Genomic DNA, 27,523 nt, shown 5'->3' on the forward strand with positions numbered 1-27,523 from the left:
GGCGTGGTCTTCTTTCATGTCACCATCCATGTATTTATCAACTTTTTCTTCCCATATATCTGCATTTGCCTCTGTGGCAAGTTCAGCTAATTTTATAAAAGCCATATCTTCTCCACCTTCTATGTCATTTTCGTTAACACGAGGCTTCTTTGAAGGTATGTCTTCATCCTCAAATTCCCTTTTTCTTTTTAAATCATTATTTTCCGGGCACCACTTATTCATATGTCTAGCTAAATCAGGAACGCTTTCAAAGATTACACCGCAATCATCACATGAAGGCATAATTTCTTTCTCGTCCGGTAAATACGTCTGTTCACGTTGAAATGATTCTTCAAACTGGAGTGGTTTTAGTTCTTTTCTGCTAATATACTCTTTAGAAACACCCCCACCAACCATGTTCTTGCTTTCAAATATATTAAGTTTTAGTCTGTCGTCTTCCGGTGTATTCTGTTTCAGATCAATGAATAGACTCCCATATGGTTGTTGTGTCCCCTCTTTGTATTTATTCATGAATTTCTTCGGGTTATTAGGATACATCTGTCTAGCAAATATGGCTGGCCCAACTTGATCACGTGGGTTTTTGAATAGGACTATATACTGACTATTGATGCTCATGGTTCGACTCTCCTTTCCCTTTGAGAATGCATTTTGCATTATACAAGCTACGCTAAGGTTCCTGTGATGGCTACCCTCCACAAAGAGTTCGCACACATCCTTACTATTGGTGACGTCTCTCATTAAATCGTCTAGGATGATTAAACTTGGATATCTAGAGTCTATGAATGAGTCATCATTCAAATTTTCAGGTAAACCTTGAACAAACAAAATGTTTTTAATGGTCTGTTGCATTTCACTAAATAATGACTGCCATCGTTTATAACACCATATTATCCTCTCTGGTGATGGTGTTATCATAGTCCGTGCTCTCTCCAATAATGTTTTCATCCAAAACGTCTTACCTGAACCAGTAGGTCCAGCCAGCATCATAGTGAACGGATGATGTAGTATCACATTCTTTGGCGGCGGAGGAGGCGGCGGCGGTGGTGGTGGTAGTGGCGGCGGCGGTGGTGGTGGTAGTGGCGGCGGCGGTGGTGGTGGAGGCGGCGGCGGTGGATATGCATCATTGATCTGCGGATATGGTTGACTATTCTATGTTTGTTTCTTTGGTGTCGCAACATGACGTCTTTTCTCGAAAATTCTGAACCACAATCTGGACAAGTATTCGACATCTTTGAGAGTTCTTTAAACACGTCCACTTCCTTTGAATGACAGTCTTAGAGTGATTAAAATATTGATTTTCATCCTTTTTATATTCTCCAATGTCCATAGGCCAAACTTTGTATCCCATCATCTAGTAAGTATCTTTTATCATCATAAGGGGATAAGCCCAGTTTGTTGATTGATATATTATATAACGTATGGTCATATGAACGGATCTGTGTCATGGTAGACATGTGGATTTCTTTGTTGAATAAACTTTGTTTATAATGTTCGTGTCTTGTGTCACGTTTGATCACACTCTTCTTTATACCCTTCGCTGTCTTCTTCTCGTATAGTTTTTTATTCTCTTCATATATCAATGAGTACATCTTTGACTTGAGACCAACAAATTCCTGTATGGGAATACCATGAGTTTCGTCTTTCATCTTTCCTAACACCTTTAAATAAAAAGATTTATCACTAGTAAGCAGTCATATGACTATGTGGATAACTTACAGAATTTTGCTAACAGCTACAATAAGACCTTCCATAGAACGATTGGCATGGCACCAGATAAAGTCAACATATCTAAAGAGACCAACCTGTGGTGGAAAATGTATTGGCCGAAAAGATTACAACCTAAGACAGAGAAAGCACGAAAACCTTTCCGTTTCAAAATCGGTGATAAAGTTCGGATTACATACATAAGAAATCCTTTTACCAGGGAATACGATCAGAAATGGAGCGGAGAGATATTTAAAATATCTCAACGAATATTACGTGGTGGGCTTCCAGTTTATCGACTTATTGATTTTCAAGACAAAGAAATTTCAGGAACCTTCTACCAATCAGAAGTTCAGAAAGTGGATGTTCGGGAAGACGATATGTGGAAAGTTGAAAAAATCTTCAAAACGAAAGGCAAAGGACCCAACAAACAATATTATGTGAAATGGTTACACTGGCCAAAGAAATTCAACTCTTGGATTAAAGCTCGCGATTTATCTGATATTTGAGAGAGTTAACTATCCCGGAAAGACTAACTTCAAGTCTCGACAGTTTACACCCCTGCACGAAAGATAGCATACTGTTGACAGTTTCGTGAGGTTAGAGATGCTGTTGAGTGGTAGACGATTCTCTAATCCTTTTTATCTCGATGTATAAAATAGTTATGATATATAATTTTGCTATATTGTAAAGGCACCATGTGGATGGCTCTCCGACCCATGTTTGTCTGAATTGACGGGGATATTAAATATTGTACATACTATTGTTATTTTTATTACAAGTGTGGTACCAAGAAGCCGAAACTTAAAGGAATACAATCAAACAAAGGAGAATCAAATTGGATAATTCCTTGCTCATATTTACATATGCAAAACTTTGAATCGATACATACAAACACGCACATACACACAGACACACACACACACACAAACACACACACACACACACATCTATACATTATCCAATAAAAACAATTAATTAATGTCAGAATACCTAAAAATGAAGTCATAGAAATTAGCCTCACATCGGGAGGCTACCTCTCAGGAGGCTACCTTTTCCCCATAGGGTTAACATTAGACAAAAGTCGCCAGAACCGGTAGTTTCCCCACTACTACAGTCATTTAATATACAACTTCTTGTTTGGGTCAGGCCGCCGAAAATAGGGGTCCTCAGTAGTGAGCTGAGGGAGGGAAAACTTTAGAAAGCGATCATTAATGATTAAGGAACTTTGATAGAGTATGATCCACTTTTTCTAAATCAAAATTGAAGAAAAAGACTATTTTGTTTGAAATATTTTCGATAGTTTAAACAGGTCTCATTAAAAAGTATCATGCAATGTGCATTATTTAAACAGGTTCCCAGATAGCTTCAACTGGGTGAAAAAGTTGTGTAATTTGAAAACTTATCCGGAATGGAATAAAAAGCGATTAGGTGTGTTTATAGCCTGTCCCAATTTAGGAGCCTGTAATTGTTTGTTTATGTGTTACATATTTGTTTTTTGTTTAATTTTTAGCTCACCTGGCCCAAACATTTTGCTAAAGGGCCAAGTGAGCTTTTTTCATCACTTGCCAATTATGATGGCCGCATTGGCTAAAAATAAAACATAGGGGTAAATTGTAGATTTTGGCTTATAACTCTGGACCCAACTTGAGCATTTAGAGCAATTCTGACCTTGGGTAAAATTGTTTATCAGGTCGAGATCTATCTGCCTCGAAATTTAAAGATGAATTGTAGAACCCGTTGTTGGAATTTGCTGCCCCTAAATTGGAAATTTTGCCGTTTTTGGTCATTATCTTGAATATCATTATAAAAAGAGATAAACTGTAAACAGCATAAATGTTCAGCAAAGTAAGATCTACAAATAAGTCAACATGACCAAAACGGAACCCTGAATGAGTTATTGCCCTTTATAGTCAATTTTAAAACCTTTTACAAAAATCTTCTGTCGCTTCTGGGTCAATTTCATTATAGATACAGATAATTGTAAGCAGCAACATTGTTTAATTAAGTAATATCTACAAACACATCACCAACACCAAAACACAATTTTGTCATGAATCCATCTGTGTCCTTTGTTTAATATGCACATAGACCAAGGTGAGAGACACAGGCCTCTAGTTTATATAAATTGGGCTGTTGGTTTTTTTTTTTTTTTTTTTTATTGTCATTTGGTGGACTAGGTTTAACATACGACCCTATGGAAAATACATACAAATGTCCACTGAATGGAATGAAACCAAACAGCATGAATGTTCCTAATGAGATGCTGACCAAGTTTTGTTACTAAGAAAGCTGAGACATCATCCAAGATGGCCGCCAGCCAGGGTGGGGGGGGTTTAGTTTAACATAAGACCCATGGGAAATACATACAAATGTCTTCTTTTAGAAAACCACTGAATGGAATGAAACCAAACATAGGATGAATGTTCCTAATGAGATGCTGACCAAGTGTTGTTATTTTTTCGCCAATCCAACTTCTAAGATGGCTGTTATGGGGGGGGGGGGGTAAGTTTAACATAGGACCCTATGGGAAATACATACAAATTTCTTCTTTTAGAGAAACACTGAATGGAATGCAGTTAAAATTTTATACGAACACAAAAATTAAAAAATGTGGGTCGTATATTGGTATCACATCATCGTTGAGAAAAAAGTAAAATCACAATAATACTGAACTCAGAGGAAAATCCAATCGGGAAGTCCATAATCACATGGCAGAATCAAATGACAAAACACTTCAAAAATGAATGGACAAGAACTCCCCACCCGTAAACAATATGTTTTCATGTATGGAATAAGGCCTAAATTAATATATTGTTTTTTTCCCCAATTCCGATTCTGCCAAGCCAGGTGTGGGTAGGTACAATGTAGGTATGGAAATTATTTTGGAAACAAACAATATTTTATTTTAGGCCTAATGTATGAAATATATAGTTTCTAATTATTACCATTACTGGTGATTATTGTAACATCTGTAGTTTTTTCATTTGTCTTTTCAGGTTTGTTGAAGTCTGCTGGCGCTAGTTTGGAATTTGGAATTATGGACCTGTCTTCAGGATACATTCCTGATTTCCTAAAAGACTCTTTGACCCGTGCTAGTGATACTGGTCAATTGCAGTGCTGCAAATAAAAATGATACCCATTACTGAAGGAAAAAGTGTAAGTTGCGTGTTCTTTTCAGTGTTTATATATGTTACAGAAATTAGATTGTACACATACAGTTTATGTGAAATTGAAGTTTGAGGTATGCTGACAAAAAAATCTGAAAATCAATAAGTATGAAACACCATTAACTTAAAAAAAAACTTGTTGCAGATTGTGAACACTTGTATGATGTGCATTGTACAAATACATGTAGCATTTTACAATTACAAAATCAATGACTCAAGTTAGATTGGGGGTCCATCTTTGTAATTATGTTTGTATGTCATCTTCTTTTCAAAGCTTCCGTTGGTGTGTTTGTGTCTTTAGAACTTCTATTTTTTGGTTCAATTTGATTTTCTTCATCTGCATGTTATTTTCTTACTGATAATGTTTGATTGTATACAGCTAAAGTATAAGTTGAACACCCAGTTGAAACAAAATTTGTATTTTGATATTATGAAAAATTTTACCTTGTATTATGTTATGTATTTAATTATTCATTGAAATAAAAAGATTATTCACATTAATCATGTTAATTATTTCTAGAATTAAAAATGAATTTTCATAATTGATTTGAGTTGTTGAAGGATAATTTTTCCGGTGTAATACATAATTCAGTTGTACCAAAAAAAAAATATATATATAAACATATTATCCTAGCAAATGTACATGCAAATACCTTAATAAAGCCGGAAACTTGGCTTTGCCTATGGTGGTGGACTTGTTCAGGTTACCTAAGATAACTGATAATTGGTTCACTTTTTCTTTTAAAGGTCCAAAGATGGCAACATCAAGTGGCTGCAGCAGATGAGTAGTATGTGGTGGTAAACCAATGATGTGAATATTCTTAGGTTTGGCCTTTTCCATCAGGCTAATGCTGATATGGGAATTATGATTATCAACAGTACTGGTCTTCTAGTGTCACAGAATGGTATGAACACTATGTCGAACCAGTTTTCAAACAACTCGGTATCCATATACCCGGATTCTGAGGAGCCATATAACCAGTTATTATCTGGAACACCATCCTTAAAGCTCCTATGAGGCAGACAACCATCAGAAATTAGAAATGACGGGAGGACATATCCATCCACTGCTATGCACATGTGTACTGAAATGTGACCATGGACTAATACTTTCTGTTGGTAGCTGTGGGAACCTTTCAGTGTTAATACTTTTTCCTTACTTTTTTCTTTACCACTGAAGCCAGACTCGTCACAATTAAATATTTGGTTGGGTTTATTGGTTAAATCTAAGATGTCAACTGTGTCCACTAGCAACTTGAAATATTGGTCAACCACAGTGACATTAGGCATACGTCTCCTGGCTTTATCCTGCTGTTCTGGTAGTTTTTCCGACAATTCAGGGTGTCTGTTTAGGAGTTTGTTTACCCATTTGTTGCTAGGACCTTTGTCCATATTGAATAAAGTTGTTCTACCTGATTTCTCAACGATAGAAATTACAAATGCTTTGAACATCCTTCTTGTTAAAGCAAAACCCCTTTCTGTCATATACTCCATGTAGTTTATTATAGATGTCTCTTCCTCATCTGTTAGCATCTATGACGGTCCATTCAAATGGTTGTCATATTTTCCATTGACGTGGTCTGATATGGTTGTCCTTGGAACCCCATATTCTGTAGCTGTTTTTGATATACTTAATTTGTTTGAATTTACTGCACCAATGGCCTTATCAAGGAACTCCTGCAGGTATTGCTTTTTTTTTGGCATCCTTAAAAGTAAAAATAAATACATTTGTATATTTTGATAAAAGGTCAATGAAGGCATATATGAAGTTTCAATCTACAGAAAAATTTTCCAAGGACACAAGAAATATAATGAGAAAACTCTCCACCAAACCAGACTTTAAGAATGAGCAAACCCAATTTAGATTGTAAGCTAAACAAAATAATGACTTAATCATTATTGTCGAGTCTGCCAAAAACTTGCAGAAAGCTTGACATAGACATAGTGGTGTTAGCTTACTTTTTTAAAGCTTTTTGTCTCGCCTTGACGGAGTCAAAAAGCGAGACATAGGTATGCTGTTTCCAGCGGCAGCGGTGATGGCGTCAACAATGTATTAGTTTGTGATTAGGTCTAGTTTATGCTGAACCAAAAGTGGTGGGTCAATCATATTTGGTATTCAGTTGTATAAGCATTGGCCCATCGTATTTCCATGGAGATTATTTCGCCCTGCCCCCTCAGTCATGGTCTATTGACTTCAAAACTTTTGCTTATTTTACATGTAACTTGTTATTAGTTTGTGATTAGGTCAGTTTATGGGTAACCACATGTGGTAGGTCATTATATTTGATATGCAGTTGAATAAGCATTGGTTTATCTCATTTCCATGGAGATAATTTGACTCCGCCCCCTTAGTCATGGTCTATTGACTTTGAAAATTTTTCTTAGTTATGTATTTTTTTCTGTTTGGTCAGTTCAAGGGGAACGATTAGTGGTAGCTAGCCAATGTTAATTGGTATTCAGTTGTATAAGCATTGGCACATCTCATTTCCATGGAGAATACTTGGCCTCGTCCCTCAGTCACAGTCTAATGACTTTGAAACTTATCTTAGTTTACATGTATTAGTTTGTGATTAGATCAGTTTAAGATGAACTGCAAATGTTATTTCAATGATATATGGTATGCAAATTTATTGGCATTTGCAAGTATCGTTTCCATGGAGATTATATAGACCCACCCCTCTTCATGGGTCATTGACTTTGAAACTTTTACATACTTTACAAGTGAATGTTTGTATTTAGGTTTGGGAAAGACTTATAATAAGTCCATAATATTTGTATACAGTTGTATTAGCATTGGCACATCTCATTTACATGGATATTGTTTAACCATGTAACTCAGTCATGGTTCATTGACTTTGAATATTTGCATAACTTGTGTAAGATGTTGGAAGTATTGCTATTTTGATTTCAACATTTGCACAATAAAAATTACAAAAAGGCGATACATATCTCTGTGATTGCAGTTTATTATCTTAGAAGGTGAAAGACCTGGATGCTTCATACTTTGTATATAGATGCCTCATGTTACGAATTTTCCATCTGTTACATTTATATTGACCTCATTTTCCTGGTTCAGTGGTTATAGTTTAGTTTTTATACAAGTACAAAAAGAAAAAAGTTATCAGATTGTGTAATGGTATTATGTCGTCTGTGGCACTGTCTGCCACTGTGTATGCAGTTGTATAAGCACTGGCGGATCTAGAAATTTTCATAAGTGGGTGCCAACTCCAGTCACGCTTCAGTGATTCCCTATATAAGCAACCAAATTGTTTCCCAAAAGGGGGCCTGCCCCCCCCCCTAAATCCGCCTCTGATAAGCATCGTAATTATGTCCATTCTTGAAAGCATTTGTCTCTGGTTTAAGGGGGGTATTTGTGACCGGCCGATGTTAATTGGTATTGGGTGTAATAGTATTGGCAGATCTCATTTCTATTGAGAATATTTGACCCCATTCCCTCAGTCATGGTCCATGGACTGAATCATCTGCTCAGTTTATAACATGGAGTAAGATGTCAAAGTATTGCCATTTTTATTTCCACCAAAATACGATGGTACATACGTCAATGCAGCAATGTTATTTTCGTGGTGAAGTTTGTTTCATAGAAACTAAGCAATAAGCTTAGCCGACTATATTTTGTGTAGGATTCCAAGGACTACATGTATTTCCTGTATTGTTCATCTAACCTTGGCCTCGTTTTCTTGTAAATGTTGTTGTGAAGCTTTATATGTAAAGGAATGGTTATTAAAGGAGACTGACATATTAGTGAGAGATGAAATATGGTCACTTTACATGGAGTTCAAACCACTAATGAGCAGGTTATGCCATTAATCAAGTGTTAACAAACTTGCTCATTCACACTTCTTTATGGGTAAAAATACAGCTAACTTGTTCATATTGGAGTGACTAAAATGATTAATCCGACAACATTATTAAGACATTTATCATTCTGACTTCCAGTTAATTACTTTAACTAGTTATCATCGGTGTTTGTTTCGAAAGCGAGCTAATTGATTCTATATTGGAGTTATTTGGTGGGTTCGTTTTATAGACGCATCAAATAATTAATTGGGATGTGTGGCCTGCAGTTTTATACAAAAAGGAAACATTTCGTGTCTATAAAAAAGATGTGGTGGTATGATTGCCAATAAGACAACTGTCCACAATACACCAAAATGACGGACATTACAACTATAGGTCACCTCACGGCCTTCAACAATTAGCAAAGCCCATACCGCATAGTCCGCTATCAAAGGCTCCGATATGACAATGTAAAACAATTCAAACGAGAAACTAACGGTCTTATTTATATAAAAGAATGCCTGGTCGATGATAACGGTAATGGTCTATAAACACTCTTTTTTTGAAGTTCATCTTGATGCCGTGATGGCAGTTCACAATAGTATTGGTATTTCATACACCTATATTAGGAAAACATGACATTCACTCTGTGGTTAAAGTTTTTAAAAAAATTTAATAACTTTCTTAAACTATCCTTGATCATTGTTGGTTTGTACCAAACTTGGACAGACGCTTGCTTATGATCACACGAAAGTATCCAAAAGTAAATTTTTTAAAACGATAAATCTATTTTTTCCATATTTCACTTTAAATGGACTTGGATTTTCTGCCAGGAAACAACTCATTCACTCTGGTTAAATTTTAAAAAAAATGTTATTAACTTTCTTGTACTATTTTTAATTTGTACCAAACTTGGACAGAAGTTGTTTATGATCAAAAGCTAGTATCTAGAAGGAAATTTTGTTAATATTTTGTAACTGTGTATCTGTATTTTACTTATAAATGGACTTAGTTTTTCTTCCAGTTAACATTACATCCAGTCTGCATTAAAGTTTTTAAAACATTTATTAGATTCATAAACTATCCTGGATTTTTACCAAACTTGGACAGAAGCTTTTTACAATCAAAAGATAGTATCAAGAGATTTTTATTGATTTTTTCCATCATTTTTGTTGAGCCTTCAATTTACAGCAAAAGTAGGCGAGACACTGGGTTCCACGGAAACCTTACAAATTTTCTATATATAAACATGTTATCCATTTCGAGGTCTTGTTCTCTAGTTCATATTCGAGTGAGTCATTAAATTAAAAATGTTTCTGTCACGCTTTATGCTGGAGACTCACCTCGCTGTTGACTATTATGATTGCATGGTGTACTTGTTCGTTGTAGTTTATTTGATGGTTGTACTCGGAAGCCTTTAGTAGCCTGTAATGTTTTACTTATACAAATGGTAACATGAATGGACAGTTGTCTCATTGGTACTCGTGTCACATTTTTTTTATATCTATAAGCACTTAATGTGGTGTACACAGTCAGTTTTAAAATCGGGACTTTCTATACTAACTGGAATGAGCACTTAAAACGATGCACGAATATTAAAATTATCAGACTGATCTTTGACGAGCTGTTATTGGTATAGAAAGTCCCAGTTTGAAAGAAACCATTGGTTGTCTCCTTGATTAATTTATGTACTGTAATCTGGGCCATTTGTTCGATGATATGACTTCTCTGTACGTCATTTTTTCAATGTAGACCTCTGTGTGTTGGAGTTGACATGATGATGGATAAAAGAAGATAGAGGATGAGTGCTAGTTACATGTATACAGTTCTATATCAAAGTCACAATTTGTAAACCTAGTAAACCATTATAGGTCAAAGGGACGGCTTTTGATACAAACATTTGGCTGCCGCGATAATGCAAGCTTTAAAAAGCCCAGAGAATGACTGGTGTAAAACCTTCCAAACAAGAAAACCAACTCTCTGGTACAGCGACATATTGCTAGTTCAGTGATAAAGCTCTTGGAAGCCTCACGATTTATTTTTCATGATTAATCAAATGTTTGTAACTGAAAACACAGAATTTGTATTGTGTAAACTGGAAGTACCTAAACAAAGAAAATGTTATCAGTGGCATATCCTAGGAGGGGGGAGGGGTAAAACACTATTTTTTGCCTTTTTTTTCTGCATTTTAATGTGAACAAGTACTTGGACCCTTCCCCTCCCCCCCCCCCCCCCCCCCCCCCACACACACACACACACATTTTAAAATGGCTGGGTATGACTTACAACTCTTTATAATAAATAAAAAGCAATGCTGAAGTCTAGTAATTCCGCCCATGTACAGGTTGACGAATTCAACAGACTTCGTGTACATTGGTTATGAATATCCCTTATATACCCCTTAAAAGTAACAAGTGCTTGCTTGCTTATACAAAGATATGACGTAATATAACAATGGCCTTGACTTTAAGCGTTGCAGTTAGTAAACAATGCTGAAAACGTACGCTTTTATTCTCATATGTTGTACGACCTGCAAAGGCAGTCTGGATCGATCTAGGAATACAATTTGTGAATTCCAAAATGTAAGTCAATATATTTTATTATTAAAACCTCTATTCTTGAAGGGAAACCGTAATATGGTGTTTCAAATTATGTAATGCAATAAATGAAATGTGTAGAATATTAGATATCATATAGCAGGTATCTCTTTAATGTTTTCAATCTAAATGTTATATTATGTGTACACTTATACGAAATAACATTTCCAACATCATTAGGCAGCAACCATTTGATTTTCTGGGGGGGCTATGGTTTTTTTTGGAAAAAAAAGTTTGTTTCCAGTTTTTTGAGAAAAAAATAATTTGTTTTTGATTCTGAGAAAAAAAAATTGTTTGTTTCACCCTCAGCTGCCACTATATGTAATGCTAAAATTGAAAGAAAAAAATTGTTTTCGACTTGTCCCGAAAAAAATAGATTGTTTTTCGCCGCAGGCGAAAAAAAAAGTTTGCACAGAAAAAAAAACCATAGCCCCCCCCCCCCCCCCCAGAAAATCAAATGGTTGCTGCCTTATCAAGTAGGAACAACCCAAAAATACAGCCACAAAAAGCAATATACAACGTCATTCAGCAAGCATTTTTGCATCCCAGGTAAAAATCCGCTAAAATGGCGCCCAATGAGAATCTGGGATGATAACATTCTTTATATAACATATAAAAGTATTAAAAATCGTGAAATGAATGACTGGCTGAAATGATTCCCAAAATGACGAACTCGAAAATATGTAAATTAACAAACCTTGTTTTTTTGGTCAGTTTCTATTTATTTTTGCTACCGTAGTCTAAAATCGGTCATCTTGTCAGTTCGTTAGGTATTTGTGTTTGAACAGGGAAACTACGCATTGACGTCACTACGCTACTTCCGGCGTAGAAAAACAGTGCAGAATACGTTTTTTCGCTGCACATTTGAATAAAAAAATATTTTTAAATGTGAGTTTTCATTGTTGTTATCAATTATTGATAAAAAATGCCAATTTTCTAATGCCTTGCCCGGTGTAAAAACATTCTAGAACTTCACAAAATGCCCCTTTCGGCCTCCATTGCTTTGTGTACATTCCATTCAGCGTCATCAGTCTTGTGGAAGGCAATACAGGTCAAGCAAATCGTATTTTTAGGAATTTTAAAATGTAATGCTCATTAGGTCTTTCGCGATTTTCCCGCGAAAAAGGCCCAACCAAAATGAAAGGAAAACTATATGAAAAAACGATGTCCATGCCATAATTTTGTACAGGAATATAGAGAAGGTTAATAAAAAAACAATTTACATTTATTTTTCATACGACTTTTTTTTTATTCATTATAAAAAGATCGATATTCTGACCATCATGACTGTAGGTAAATATTCATACACAATTCCATTGATGTCGAAAGGGATGGCAAAAAATGAGGTTTCCTGTTGAAAAAAAAACCCAAATTATTGCAAACTAGTTAAAAGAAATATCCCACAAAGAAATAACGTAATTACCGTAGACTGAAAAACCCCTAAATTGACAGTAGAGCAATTTGATTGGGTTGAACGATTTGACATCACGTGATTTTGACGCCATTGAAATCTGAATGTAAACAAACAAGGTCAGAAGGTTCAGTATGGGACAGCATCGTACATTGAGTTACCAAGCTTGACAATATGCATGGTTATAAAAAATGAAAGCTAAGTCTACAGAAGAATAAGAAAAAAATAACCTTAGGATAACGACTTATCAACACACCTGGATACGAAGGATTCCCCCGTCTGAACGGTGCGGGGGTTTAAAAAAAAAGTGATTTTGACATATAAATAAACAAAAACTGATACTTACTGAACCAAATTTTGTCAACAACTTCTTGATGCTTGTGCATTGGGGTTGCAATCATAAAACTTTGCTCAGTGCTCGGAGCACAAAAATCATGCTCGAAACACGAAATGAAGCATTTTGTTTGTTTGATTCTCGAGTCTTAGTTTAAAAATCGTGCTCGAAAGTTTTATGACCGCAAGGAAAAATGCAAATGACGGTATTCGTCGGTAACTGGTAACTGACGGTAATTAAAAGGTGTCTTGTAATTGGGCAGTTTCTTTCTTTTGTATAAAATAACCGATGGTTTAGTCGGATGTTAAATGGTGTTTCTGTTTCACAAACATATTGTGATTTGCAAGTTCCACACGTTAGTCGTTAGAACATAAATGCAATTTTGCGTTTTTATGCCCCACCTACGATAGTAGAGGGGCATTATGTTTTCTGGTATGTGCCTCCGTTCGTTCGTCCGTCCGTCTGTGCCTCCGTCCGTCCGTCTGCTTCAGGTTAAAGTTTTTGGTCAAGGTAGTTTTTGAAGAAGTTGAAGTCCAACTTCAACTTGAAACTTCGTATACTTGTTCCCCATGATATGATCTTTCTAATTTTAATGCCAAATTATAGTTTTGACCCCAATTTCATGGTCCACTGAACATAGAAAATGATAGTGCGAAGTTCAGGTTAAAGTTTTTGGTCAAGGTAGTTTTTGATGAAGTTAAAGTTACATCAACTTGAAACTTAGTACACATGTTCCCTATGATATGATCTTTCTAATTTTAATTCCAAATTAAAGTTTTGACCCCAATTTCACGGTCCACTGAACATAGAAAATGATAGTGCGAGTGGGGCATTCGTGTACTATGGACACATTCTTGTTTTTGCAGAAACTGCCCAATTACAAGACATCTTTTAATAGCAGGACATAATTTTGAAAACGTCTAATTTCAAATCATTGAGAAAAATCAAAATTGGGATACACAAGGAAGACAAAAAAAAAGAGAGATTTTGGATGTACCAGTTACAAACTCTTGAACCTGATGGACTCAATGAAAGAGACGAAAAAAGATTTAAAAGCAAATCAAAACCATAATTATCTTGAAATCATACAAATTAATTTATAGAAATTCATACAATTAATCGAACATCTGTAAATGTGTTAAACTTTTATTCCAACTTTATGTAGTTGTAGTTACAAACATGTTTATTTTATGCAACATCAATAAATATGTTACATTTTTCCTCAAATCTTGTATAGATTAAGCTACAAAAATATTTGTTGTCATGCATCCGATTTCACCTTGAGAGATGCACACGCCCGATGAAGCTAATTTGTTTAGTGAAATATTGCGTATTTCTATTTATAATCTAATAGAACTTTTTAATGTAAAATTAGCGTGCTTCAGTTATATTCATAGACATTTATATAATTTTAATTCAGTAACTGTATCAGTTTATTTTCACAAACTGATCCACGCTTAAATAGATTGAATGTTGATTGTTGCTATTTTTAGACATTATATATTTTATATATGTTCCGGACCATATGAGTATTTGGACCATACCAAGTCTGAATTGAAAACTACGTTCAAACCTATGATTGTGTTGGATAAAAACCACAATTTTTAAGGAAAACAAATTTTGTTGTAGAACGGTCTAAATACAGCACAAACAACATTTTCCAAAGGACCAAAAAAGTGAAAAAGTATATTTAAACAAAATACATTTGACTACAGGTTGAACAACTGATGTTCTTTAACCCTGCTGACCGCCATTGGCGATTGCCAAATAAAATTGATCACGAGATGTAACAAATTGGATCTTAATATAAATTTAATACTAAACAGAAAATAATAAACTTGTGGCCAAGATATGCCACAAACATAAGGTGTCAATATTTTTTTTGTACACCAGATCCGGATTTCGACAATTAATGTCTCTTCAGTGATGTTAGGGATCAAAACGGTATTTGGAAGGCTATATAATTTACCCTCAATTTGAGATAGACTCTTGACTTTTAAGAGTCAATATAGGATGCACGGATCATAGTATAAACCGGAGGGAAAATATGATACATGCCCAAACGAAAAAATTTAAACAAGTCTGAGTTGAAAACTACGTTCAAACCCATGATTGCGTTGGATAAAAACCGCACTTTTTATACGTGTGCATGTAGAAAACATTTCGTTGTAGAAGGGTCTTAATACATCACAAACAACATTTTCAAAAAGATCAAAAAAGTGAAAAAGTATAGTTTAACAAAACGCATTTGACTAACAGGTCGAACACCTGATGTTCTTTAACCCTGCTGACTGCATTGGCAATTGCCAAATAAAATTGATTACAAAATGTAACAAAATGGATCTTAATATCAATTTAATACTAAACAGAAAACAATAAACTTGTGGCCAAGATATTATGCCACAAACATAAGGTGTCAATATATTATTTTTTTTGTACACCAGATCCGGATTTCAACAAGAAATGTCTCTTCAGTGATATTAGGGATCGAGCCATATAATTTACCCTCAATTTGAGATAGACTCTTGAATTTTAAGAGTCAATATAGGATGAACGGATCATATAAACCGGAGTGAAATATATATATATATATTGGATAAAAACATATATATATTGGATAAAAACAGACTATATTTCTATGCATAATTTTATTCAACAATATCATTTACATAAATTGACAATGTAATTGCGCTTTGGCACAGAGTATTCAGCAAATGAGGTATAAAATTTCTAGAAAAAGTACATAAAAAAATGAGTAAGCTGCCAATATTTTTTTTTTTTTTGATGCAGGTCTTCTGGATTCACAGGATTGCTTTGGAACAATCTTGGATTTATCTATCATTTGAGATCCTTTAACAATATCAGGGAGCTTGAGAACCTCTGATTGTGTGCCATCATCTTTCCTTGTAATTACTGGCTTATTCTTGAATATAACCTAGAAAAAATGGTAAATAAATTAATGTGATTATAATAACCGAAGTTTGCTTACAAATCACCTTTTTCCATTGGTATTTTTTCGGGAGACAAATTTACATTTGACATTTCAAAGGGGATCATGCAGATTTGTTCATTGAAACGTGGGAAAGTCTCAACCAATCAAATTAATATATATACAAGATTATAAACCATCAACATGATTAATATGTTTAAACAGTGGAATAATATATTTCATTTTATCTGCCTTACTGTTCTCTTATCAGATGATATTACCTTATTGTCCTTTTATTAATGTCACCAGTCAACATTATATTTTATCTTACCTGTCTGACAGCACTCTTATCAGATGATATTATCTTATTGTCCCTTTTATTAATGTCACCAGTCAACATTATATTTTATCTTACCTGTCTGACAGTCCCCTTTTCAGGTGTTATTACTTTATCATCCCTTTTATTAATGTCACCAGTCAACATTATATTTTATCTTACCTGTCTGACAGTCCTCTTTTCAGATGATATTACCTTATTGTCCCTTTTATTAATGTCACCAGTCAACATTATATTTTATCTTACCTGTCTGACAGTCCCCTTATCAGGTGTTATTACTTTATCATCCCTTTTATTAATGTAACCAGTCAACATTATATTTTATCTCACCTGTCTGACAGTCTTCTTATCATGCTGGTTCCTTGGACCATTTAGTGTACCAGTTTTATTTGGATATGTTTTTCTGTTATCTCCTACAGAAGGAGCTGGTTTCACAAAAACATGATTCTGCAGGATAGGTGTACTGTTGGACAGCTTTGGTTCTGGAGCCTTCATTCTCCTCTTGGTACCAGTGTTGGAATCATTGAAGTTTTCCTTGGCTAAAGAATTCATGTTTACACCTTTTCTTGGTGCTTTTGGTGCATTCTTCAATGGTGGTAAAACTTTGCGCTCACCAAGTTTTGACAGATCAAGAGGAGGAACAACAGGCTTTTCCTTCTTAGATTTTGGCATGTCTAGCTTTGAGATAATGAGGGAGAGCTCATCTTTCAAAATAGCAATGCGCTTCTTGTGCTGCTCTCCTTCTGATCCAATTTATTATATGCGATGTTCAGTAGGTCAACCTCTTTGCTCTGCCCACTGCAACTTCTACTAGCCAATTCCAGCTGTTTCTGGATGTAGTACTTCTCATCTCTGAGAACTGTGTGCTCATTCTTGAATTTATTAATCAGATATTGGTTCATTTCCTTATGTGCTTTCAAGCTATCAATATCATTCTCAATGTTATCCAGGAGGTAGTTTAAAGCATCATCCATTTCCTTTTTGAGTTTATCAATATCAGCATCTTTATGGTTATACTTCTTCAAAATATCCAGTAATCTATTAAATACATGTAGTTATAATCAGTTATGAAATGGAGGTAATTAAGAAAAATAAAACAGTATTTCTAATAAACAACATTATAATGTTTTGTAGGTAATTTCCTCAATTTTCCTGTTTGTAAATAAGCTATTATTTTCAAATTCTGAGATATCCTCAATGAAAAATCAAAATCATTTCATCTCACCTGAAAATCATGTGTTTGTGAAATTTTATTTTATTCTAAGGTTCGCGCACGTGCATGCTCAAAATTCTTAAGCTTCCAGTGACTAATATAAGTTTGATACCGGGAGTGTAGTTTAATAATGTCAGCCTATACAAATATATTTACTGTCAGAATGTTACATAGCCAAAATCTTAGGAATATCTAACTGATGTAAAATTGGTAAGTTAAGTTTGATAGCTTTTAATATGAAAATTATACCATTACACAAGAAATATTTATGAGTTTTTTTAATTCATCACTTACACTTTATCCTTCTTCTTGTGTCGATCAAGGCCATCAATGGCATGTGTAGTCGTATCAATCTCGATAGCTCTAGTAGTAGTTTCATCCTTGATATCTCTAGGAGTAGTAATATGAATCTTGATAGCTCTAGGAGTAGTAGTATCAATCTTGAGAGCTCTAGGAGTAGTAGTATCAATCTTTATAGCTCTAGGAGTAGGAGTATCAATCTTGATAGCTCTAGGAGTAGAAGTTTCAATCTTGATAGCTCTAGGAGTAGAAGAATCAATCTTGATAACTCTAGTAGTAGTATCAGTCTTGATAGCTCTAGGAATAGAAATATCAATCTTGATAGTTCTAGGAGTGGTAGTATGAATCTTGATAGCTCTAGGAGTAGAAGTATCAACCTCGATATTTCTAGGAGTAGTAGTATCAATCTCGATAGCTCTTGGAGTAGTAGTATCAATCTTGATAGCTCCAGGAGTAATAGTATCAATCTCGATAGCTCCAGGAGTAGTAGTATCAATATCAACAGCTCCAGGAGTAGTAGCATCAATCTCGATAGCTCTAGGAGTAGTAGTATCAATATCGATAGCCCCAGGAGTAGGAGTATCAATCTTGATAGCTCCAGGAGTAGTAGTATCAATCGCAATAGCTCCAGTAGTAGTATCTAATTCAATAGCTCTAGGAGTAGTAGTATCAATCTCAATAGCTCTAAGAGTAGTAGTATCAATCTCAATAGCTCTAGGAGTAGAAGTATCAATCTCAATAGCTCTAGGAGTAGTAGTATCAATCTCAATAGCTCTAGGGGTAGTAGTATCAATCTCAATAGCTCTAGGAGTAGTATCAATCTCAATAACTCTAGGAGTAGTAGTATCAATCTTAAGAGCTTTAGGAATAGTAGTATCAATCTGGATAGCTCCAGGAGTAGTAGTATCAATCTCGATAGCTCCAGGAGTAGTAGTATCAATCTCAATAGCTCCAGTAGTAAATGCAGTTCCTGGTATAATCATCTCTGTAAAACAAGTGCAATTTTTTTTTGAAAAGATGATAAGAGTATGCATTTTGAGATAATTTCTTCTGCAAGTGCAGTGTCTATAAGAATGAAAAAAATTGTAAGTTAAAGTATTTATTTTCAAATTTTTATTTTGCTTCTTCAAGTGCAGTGCACTTTTAATTTAATCACAAAAAAACTTTAAAAATATGATAAAATTATGCATCTTGAAATAAACAACTTTAAACAGTATCATCTTAAAAAACTGTTCAGTTCTGTTATAAAGGTGAACACTTTTCATTTTTCTATGACAAATATATAGACCTGTATAAAAAAATAATAACAAGCAAAAAGTGCAAATTTCAAACACAAAGTATTGAAAAAAAAAAAAAATGTTTTTTCTCTTAATCTGTAATTAATAAATTTGGTGTATTAACTGTCTTCTGATTAGATTAAAGAATTAACTTTTATTTTCAATGTTGTCAACTTTTATGGAGACACGCCCACTCTGATGTTGTGTACGTTGTTATTGTGAATATAAATAATATTAAAAGTTATTTGAGCCTTTTTTTGATAGAAATTTATTTATAATGAATGGCAATCATTTATTTTGAATTTATTGAACCATAAAATTTATTTTTGACTCTTTACATTCTACACAATCTGTTCGCTTCGCACATATATATATATATATATATATATATATATATATATATATATATATATATATATATATATATGCACATATATATATATATATATATATGTTCCGGACCATATGAGTATTTGGACCATACGCGTATGGTCATGACCATATGGGTATATACTCATATGGTCGGGGTAATTAACACTCTGTTACGGTTTACTTTTAATACTTATAAACTCTCCATATGGTATGACCGTTCATTAAAAAAGACGCTTTCATACATGATCATATAGGTAATTTTATTAACAAATTATAATAAAAAGATAAGCTATGATAAGAAGTTTTACATAGTTAATTTTACTTAACAGTCAATTTTATAGTAAACACATTTTATATACGTACCGAGGGTCATTACCGATTTGTTATTACGAGTGAATGGCAATATGTCGACTAAAAAACATAAATTCCAAAATTGTTTTAATGAACTGTTACACAACAAGTCACTAGAAAGTAACATAGTTTATTTAAGTTGTCTTGAGAATATGGTGTATTGCAGTCATTTCACGATATTTGATATCTAGAGCTTCTTAATACATATATATATATATATATAATATAAAACAAGTCAAAAAGGGTACAACATCACCATTAAATAACTATAAAATGAACAAATATTAGATATTTCGGATAACAGATATCCTTCTTCAATAATAGCACGATGTCAAATGAATCATGTCAAAATATTCAAACTGAGAAACTTTTTCTAAATCTCGAAATTTATACAATTTAAGCGAACACCACAGACGCTGATACAATTTTAAAATTCCCAAACACGGCGCAAAGATTACAAAGATATGTTTGGTTCATTTTATAGCTATTTAATGGTGATGTTGTACCCTTTTTGACTTGTTATATATTATATTTTGTAGTGTACAGAATCATATTACATGATCCATCGCCCATATATATATGTATATGTAAAATGACTGAATATATATAAAGGTATATCACAGCAACTATAAATGACACAGAAACAACCACTACCCATTGAAAACTCACAGTGCAGTGCATAAATAAAATCCAGATAGAGGAAGCAAACAAACTGAATTTGGTTAATTGAAATGTTAGAAAATAAAGACAAACATGCAACATTAAATAGAAAACATCTAAAATACCTTACATTGAACACTGAATTATCTCCCCTTTGCTGGAATTGTACAAATTGAAAAAAAGTCATAAACAGAAAATGTTGACCTAATAAATATTGTTATAATGTATATTATATAACTGGTATCTTTTTAACTTTTCAAGTATAGTGTTGTTTTTAAATGCTATTTCAAAGCCTATATCAAAATCTTGATAACAAGTCTTTTACATAATAGTACAGCATTATCTGCCCTGAACTGAAATTTCTGCATATCTTAATATTACATCATTTAAAAAGCCATTATAACATAATTCATTGCAACACTTAAGTATAATCAAAACTCCTTTCCTTAGATACTTTGCTTTTTGTTTTTATTTTCAATACAATGTCAAAGTCTAAATCATAAATATGATAAAAGTCTTTTTCATAGTAGTACAGCATAATCTCCCCTGACCTGAAATTTCTGTATATCTTTATGCATCATTTAAAACGTCCTTATACATAATTCACTGCAACACACACATATATTCAAAACATCTTTCCATTTATACTTCGATTTTTTTCTATTAAGGTTTGTAGCAAAAAAAACTTTTCTGAGAGATCTGACATTCTGACTTTAACAGTGCTTATAAGTTATTGAAAATGACAAAGAAAGTTTAATGTGAGCTTTTCTTAAAGCCAAAATAGGGAGTGTAGGGTAATAGGAAACAGTAACACACATGTTATTTTATTTTGCCTAATGAGGATTACTCAAAATAGATGAATGATTGTGTATTTAAACCTTAGAAGTAAAAAAAAAGGGCCCAGAGGTCAAACAGTGAGGTTCCAAGGACAATGACAATAAAACATTTCTTCCTTTATAACTGTTAACTACTTTGTTTGATATACTATTTGATGTCTGACATTGAAATATATGTTGGACATTTTTTTTTACTATAAAAGTGTAGAACTTATTTAATATGTATAGAACAAATTAAACAGAAATTATCTGTGAAAAAAGTTAATCTCCCAGAAAATACTTCCTGTGATTCAAGTTCCACTGGAATTTTTTTTCACAGGAAAAAATTTCGGCTTATAGCAGTAGAAACTACTTTGACCACTTGGCCACCGATGCCCCCATATACAGTAGAAACATGCACTGCAATGAATTGTAGGGATGTATGTCTATCTCCTGTGTCTAACCAGGTTCATCCTAACTTCATATTAATTAAAATCAGATTCAATGGTTCTATTTTTACTTGAAGTTGTTATTACACAGGACGGCTATTGAATATAACCAAAACCAACTGTAAATGACCAGATTTATGTAAATGCTCTTTTGTTTCGACGTTGGAAAGTTCCGGACGGAAAGAACTAACTAGCCGAAAAGTTCCGGAGGTTACCTCTGGTTTAAAAGTTCCACCGGAACAAAGTGACTGGTTGATAAGTTCCGTTGGAACTTTTGGGCTAGTTTGTTAGTTCCGGTTTTGACTAATTTGGCAAAAAGGAACTTTCTAACTAGTTGATATGTTCCGTTTGAACTTTTCAACTAGTCACTTTGTTCCGGTGGAACTTTTAAACCAGAGGAAGAACAAAGTAACAAGTTATTAAGTTCCTCCGGAACTTTTCGGCTAGTTAATTAGTTCTTTCCGCCCAGAACTTTCCAACGTCGGAACAAAAGAGCATTTACATAAATCTGGTCATAGTGTCCTCTTTTGTACGCTTAAATTGAAGTTTCTTAAAAATGGAAAATTTATTACCTTCAATGTTTTGTGAAGCAATATGCACTGCCACTGGTAATGAAGTTTCTGTGGCCTCAATATCTACCTCTTGTGATGGGGGTAATTTAACCAGCTCTGTTATCTTTGGTGACATCCTCATTCTAGTCACCTTCTCAACTTTTGGTGTTGTGGTCTGTTCGTCAATGTTTAGAGATGAAAATGATTTTATCACTTCTTCAATATCAAGTGGTGGTGGCGATGGAGAAGATTTGATAATCTCTTTCAACTGTGGTGATGGTGGTGTTCTGGTAGACTCTATAATATTAAATGAGAAAAATGATCTTATTACCTCTTCAAGTGATGTTGATGGAATTTGTATGGCCCTCTTTTTCATCTCTAGTGATGGGAGTTTGTATGGCCCTCTCATCTGAGTAGCAAAATACCATGTGTATCAATCTAACTTTACTCCTTAATTAGTATTGTACTCACATACCTTATGACAATTTTACTTTACTGGTTAGTCTATGTAGTCACATACCTTGTGTCAATCTAACTTTACTCCCTAGTATGTGTAGCCACATACCTTGTGTCAATCTTACTTTACTGGTTAGTCTTTGTAGCCACATACCTTGTGTCAATCTAACTTTACTGGTTAGTCTTTGTAACCACATACCTTGTGTCAATCTAACTTTACTGGTTAGTCTTTGTAGCCACATACCTTGTGACAATCTTACTTTACTCCCTAGTCTGTGTAGCCACAAACCTTGTGTCAATCTAACTTTACTGCTTAGTCTGTGTAACCAAAAACCTTGTGTCAATCTTACTTTACTGGTTAGTCTGTGTAGCCACATACTGTAGGTCAATCTAACTTTACTGCTTAGTATGTGTAACCACAAACCTTGTGACAATCTTACTTTACTGGTTAGTCTATGTATCCACATACTGTGTGTCAATCTAACTTTACTGGTTAGTCTGTGTATTCATGAACCTTGTAACAATCTTACTTTACTGGTTAGTCTATGTAGCCACATACCTTGTAACAATCTTACTTTACTGGTTAGTCTTTGTAGCCACATACCTTGTGACAATCTTACTTTACTGGTTAGTCTTTGTAGCCAAATACCTTGTGTCAATCTAACTTTACTGCTTAGTCTGTGTAACCACACACCTTGTGTCAATCTAACTTTACTCCCTAGTATGTGTAGCCACAAACCTTGTGTCAATCTAACTTTACTGCTTAGTCTGTGTAACCAAAAACCTTGTGTCAATCTTACTTTACTGCCTAGTTTGTATAGCCACATACCTTGTGTCATTCTAACTTTACTGGTTAGTCTGTGTATCCACATACAGTGTGTCAATCTAACTTTACTGGTTATAAAAAAGAAGATGTGGTATGATTGCCAATGAGACAACTGTCCACAAGAGACCAAAATGACACAGACATTAACAACTACAATGTATAGTTCACCGTACGGCCTACAACAATGAGCAAAGCCCATACCGCATAGTCAGCTATAAAAGGCCCCGGTAAGACAATGTAAAACGTGAAAACTAACGGCCATATTTATATAAAAAAATGAACGAAATACAAATATGTAACACATAAACAAACGACAACCACACTGAATTACAGGCTCCTGATTTGGGACAGGCACATACATAAATAATGTGGCGGGGTTAAACATGTTAGTGGGATCCCAACCCCCCCCCCCCCCCCCCTAATACGGGACAGTGGTATAACAGTACAACATACGAACGAACTATAAAAATCAGTTGAAAAAGTAACTTTACTGGTTAGTCTGTGTAGTTACATACCTTGTGTCAATCTAACTTTACTGCCTATATAGTCTATGTAGCCACATACCTTGTGTCAATCTAACTTAACTGCTTAGTCTATGTATTGACCACATACCTTGTGTCAATCTAACTTTACTGCTTAGTCTGTAACCACATACCATGTGTCAATCTTACTGTTTGTTTAGTTAACAATTTAGTTTGACCTACTTGGTGTATTTATGTTAGAACTAATTATTTAATTTATACATTACAAAACATTTTTGGTTTCAGACTGACAATTTACTCACCCTTTTCCTGAGCAAGGGTCGTGTCATCTACACTTTTAGGTGATGATTTCCGCGACCTGCGCCCTGGAGAAGGAAACATTCTGAAACAAAATAAAAATGTTAACACTTTTTGTGATAAACCTTAACCTATAATTATGTCGTGTAAGAAGCGTATAATATTTTTTTGCTTGGACTGCCTTCAATAATGGATAAAAAAAAGTCAAAAACGAAAATTACCCTCAGCAAATACAGACGGCAGATTTAATATCGGGAAATCGGGTTGAAAGCATCTCATCCTTACAATTTATCTACTTGCATGATTTCAAGGCACTAGCAGTAACATAATGCTTAATATAATAAAAAATAATTTAAACGCGTGATGTTTAGGTGCAGATCCAGCCATTTTAAAGGGGGGTTCAAACCACATGTCTCCATCCAAAAAAAACGGGGGGTTCCAACACCGGAACCCCCCCCCCCCCCCCTCCTTGGATCTGCCACTGATGTTTAAGATGCTGCGGTAGTTCTCTTCAACTTTAGCTTATGACACTGACAGCTATAATATTTATTTTGCTTCTGTGCCTTCTCGTTTTTACCAAATAAATACTCTGCAAACCTTAATGAAACAGGTCATTCACAAATATAAAATGATGTCGATATTATGTAGGAACACAAGTAAATGAAAATTAATGTTTTACTTACTTGGAAAACGATAATGCTCTGCTGCAATCAGAATCTTCCTAAAAACTAAAATACTCTAAAGATTCTGTATGTCCTTCTGCTACGATGTCGTAGTTGTGGAAGAATGACCTACTATGACGTAACAAGACGTTTACTCTTCGCGCAGGAATAAAATAATGCATGCAAGAAACTTAAGTAATATGATTAATGAACAGACGTAAAAACTGTTTTTGCTTTACTGTCTTACAATTCAACTTTTGTGAAGAGGGAATTTGATTTGATTTAAATTAATTATGGAATTTTAAATAAACTGATCAACAAAATTTGGCGCAAGAATTAGATGATAAGTTCACGTATTATGACGTTATTTGACGTTTAGGCTTTCTCCTGTAGAAATCAATAGTAACTACTAGGCCATTCTCGCTATGCAGTACAATAACTATTTCTTCGTGCTCGGTTGAGGTCGATCCCGGCAATTCTGCTTTAAAAAATCACAAACAAGTAAAATATATTGATGTCTTAAAATATATTTGTTATGTTTCAATAATTTTAGAGGATAAGTATTTTCGAGAGATGGATTACTATCGTGTACTTCAGAAACATGGTTAAGGGAGGACCACGCCCCCATAGTGGGGGACATACAAAATCAAGAAGACCGTTCTCCATTTCTACTCGATAGAGGTGCCTAATTTTTTCATATAACACGTACATTTTGTAACAAAGAATGAAAGTATTAAAAAAATCGAAACGAAGATTTTTTAGAAACACCTCATAGCATATCAATAGACGTAATATATTCCTGAATTGGAGGCATGTTCTTATTAAGAAAACGATGGATTAAACCAGTTTGTATAGCTAGTTAAACATATTACTCTTATAACAGTCACATAAAATTCCAGCAATAACAACTGTCTAATCCTGTAGCAATATACACTGTCACAGCTTTCTATTAGAACGTTAATGCTACAAAGTTATGTCGATTTTCTCAAAACATAATTTCAAGTATTTATCCAGAAAATAGTTCACTAAAAAGAAAATCTCAAACACAAACCAAAATAATGAAAGGTAAGAGCATATACTCTGTTTCGGGTACAAAAAGGGTTTTCATTCTTGCAAATTCTAACAGGACATTCAAAATTTGCCATATTGAATGTAATTGTGATCGACTAAAATGTAAAGTACTAAGTCAAATTTTAATTTTATGAATCATAAATCCTCGGGTTTTAAAGTGAAAATAAATTAAGGGGTATTGTTCTAACCTTTCTGGGAAAAAAGTGTTTAACTTGTGACTCTATGCTTAGAAAGGCAGGAGCATTTTGTGCTTGACTAATAAATATATTTTGCAACTTGTGTATGTATAATATGACAGCATTGAATAACTGAATGAACATAACAATTATAATTCTGTTCTCGTTTTTTTTATTAATCCTTCGCTTTAAAATAGTCATCATCGAGCGTTCCTATGGAAGGTATATCGGAAGCATGCAATTAATACAGTGATGTTTTCATTTGTTGATGTAGGTAAATGGTATCCGTAAACCAGCTGTTTTCATGGGGTTGTAAAAGGGTCAGTGTAAAATTATGTCGCAGAGTGTTGGCCGTAAAGCATTTTTTGAAAGGAACAAAAATTCTGGTGGAGTTCACAAGAAGTCAATGTTTTAGTTAATGAGGCTTTCGTATATAATGTTATAGACAAGACTTATAAGGTGTAGTATTAAACACAGACGATGACACTGTGTATAATTTGTCTTTGAGGTTGGTTTTTATTTTAGCATAAAACAATATACATTTAGAGTTTTTTACCATCTTAAAAACATCAAATTTGGGTGTGAAGGCCAATGACACTTCTATTCATTCGAGACCATGAAAACATAGGGAGCAGTTGTTGCATACATATCGGACACCTCTGTATCATTTATACTTTTTTGTTTTCTGATATAAATGGATTACATTTACTACAGCATACTAGTTTTGGTCTTAGTATGGACTGATATGCATGTAAATTGATACTGATATCTGATAATTCTATGTTTCTATCGAAAGAAACAAAAATTTACTAGTAATACTGGTATCTATGATGAGTTTTTTTTTACAAACACTACCTGTATTTTTACCAGTATACACTAATGTGACAAAAAAAGAAGTCGAACTGTGTGTTATTGAATTTTCCCTTACAGTACCCAGGTTATAAGCATTTGGTAAACAGGAAGCGGTTGATAAACAGAGGTGTGAACACATCACAAGACGTAAAATGCTTACATGAAGGTTAAACCAAGTTTCAGTGTTTTCTGATTTGCAGTCCGAAAAGAGTGACAATTTTCCTGCATGGCCATTTATGTGACAGTATATAATAGTATTCAGATAACTGGAAATTGATGTGTGATTAAATGGTTAAATTTATCACAAAATAGAGCATACCATTTTCAGAAATTCAGCTCCTGAGAAAAAGTTTGATGAATATTTCATGATTGTCAATTTTGTCTTAAAATACATGAGTCTTAGAAATTGAAAAGTAGAAATGGAAAATACTGC

At 34.0% G+C, this 27,523-nt stretch overlaps 1 protein-coding gene across 1 annotated transcript; it reads right to left on the reverse strand.

Moving 5' to 3' along the window:
• Positions 1–6,540: 6,540 nt before the first annotated feature.
• On the reverse strand, positions 6,541–16,991 carry LOC143043019 (uncharacterized). Its single transcript, XM_076215517.1, has 3 exons — positions 16,611–16,991; positions 15,758–15,949; positions 6,541–6,579 (listed from the first exon to the last, which is right to left on the reverse strand). The coding sequence occupies exons 1-3, from the start codon at positions 16,950–16,952 to the stop codon at positions 6,541–6,543; spliced, it is 573 nt and encodes a 190-aa protein (XP_076071632.1). The 5' UTR covers positions 16,953–16,991.
• Between the last annotated feature and the right edge of the window lie 10,532 nt (positions 16,992–27,523).

This window comes from Mytilus galloprovincialis, chromosome 8 (genome assembly GCF_965363235.1).
Source record: "Mytilus galloprovincialis chromosome 8, xbMytGall1.hap1.1, whole genome shotgun sequence".
NCBI classification, from domain to species: Eukaryota; Metazoa; Mollusca; class Bivalvia; order Mytilida; family Mytilidae; genus Mytilus; species Mytilus galloprovincialis.

Bases quoted from the DNA above. Each gene is read 5' to 3' on its own strand.
- LOC143043019 (XM_076215517.1), bottom strand. From the start codon at position 16,952: ATGCCAAAATCTAAGAAGGAAAAGCCTGTTGTTCCTCCTCTTGATCTG. The intron at 15,950-16,610 runs GTGAGATAAAAT...CATTTTTTCTAG, and splicing joins ATAAGAAGACTGTCAGACAG to GTTATATTCAAGAATAAGCC. The intron at 6,580-15,757 runs GTACTTTTTCTA...TTTACTTTTAAG, and splicing joins CAGCTTACTCATTTTTTTAT to GATGCCAAAAAAAAAGCAAT.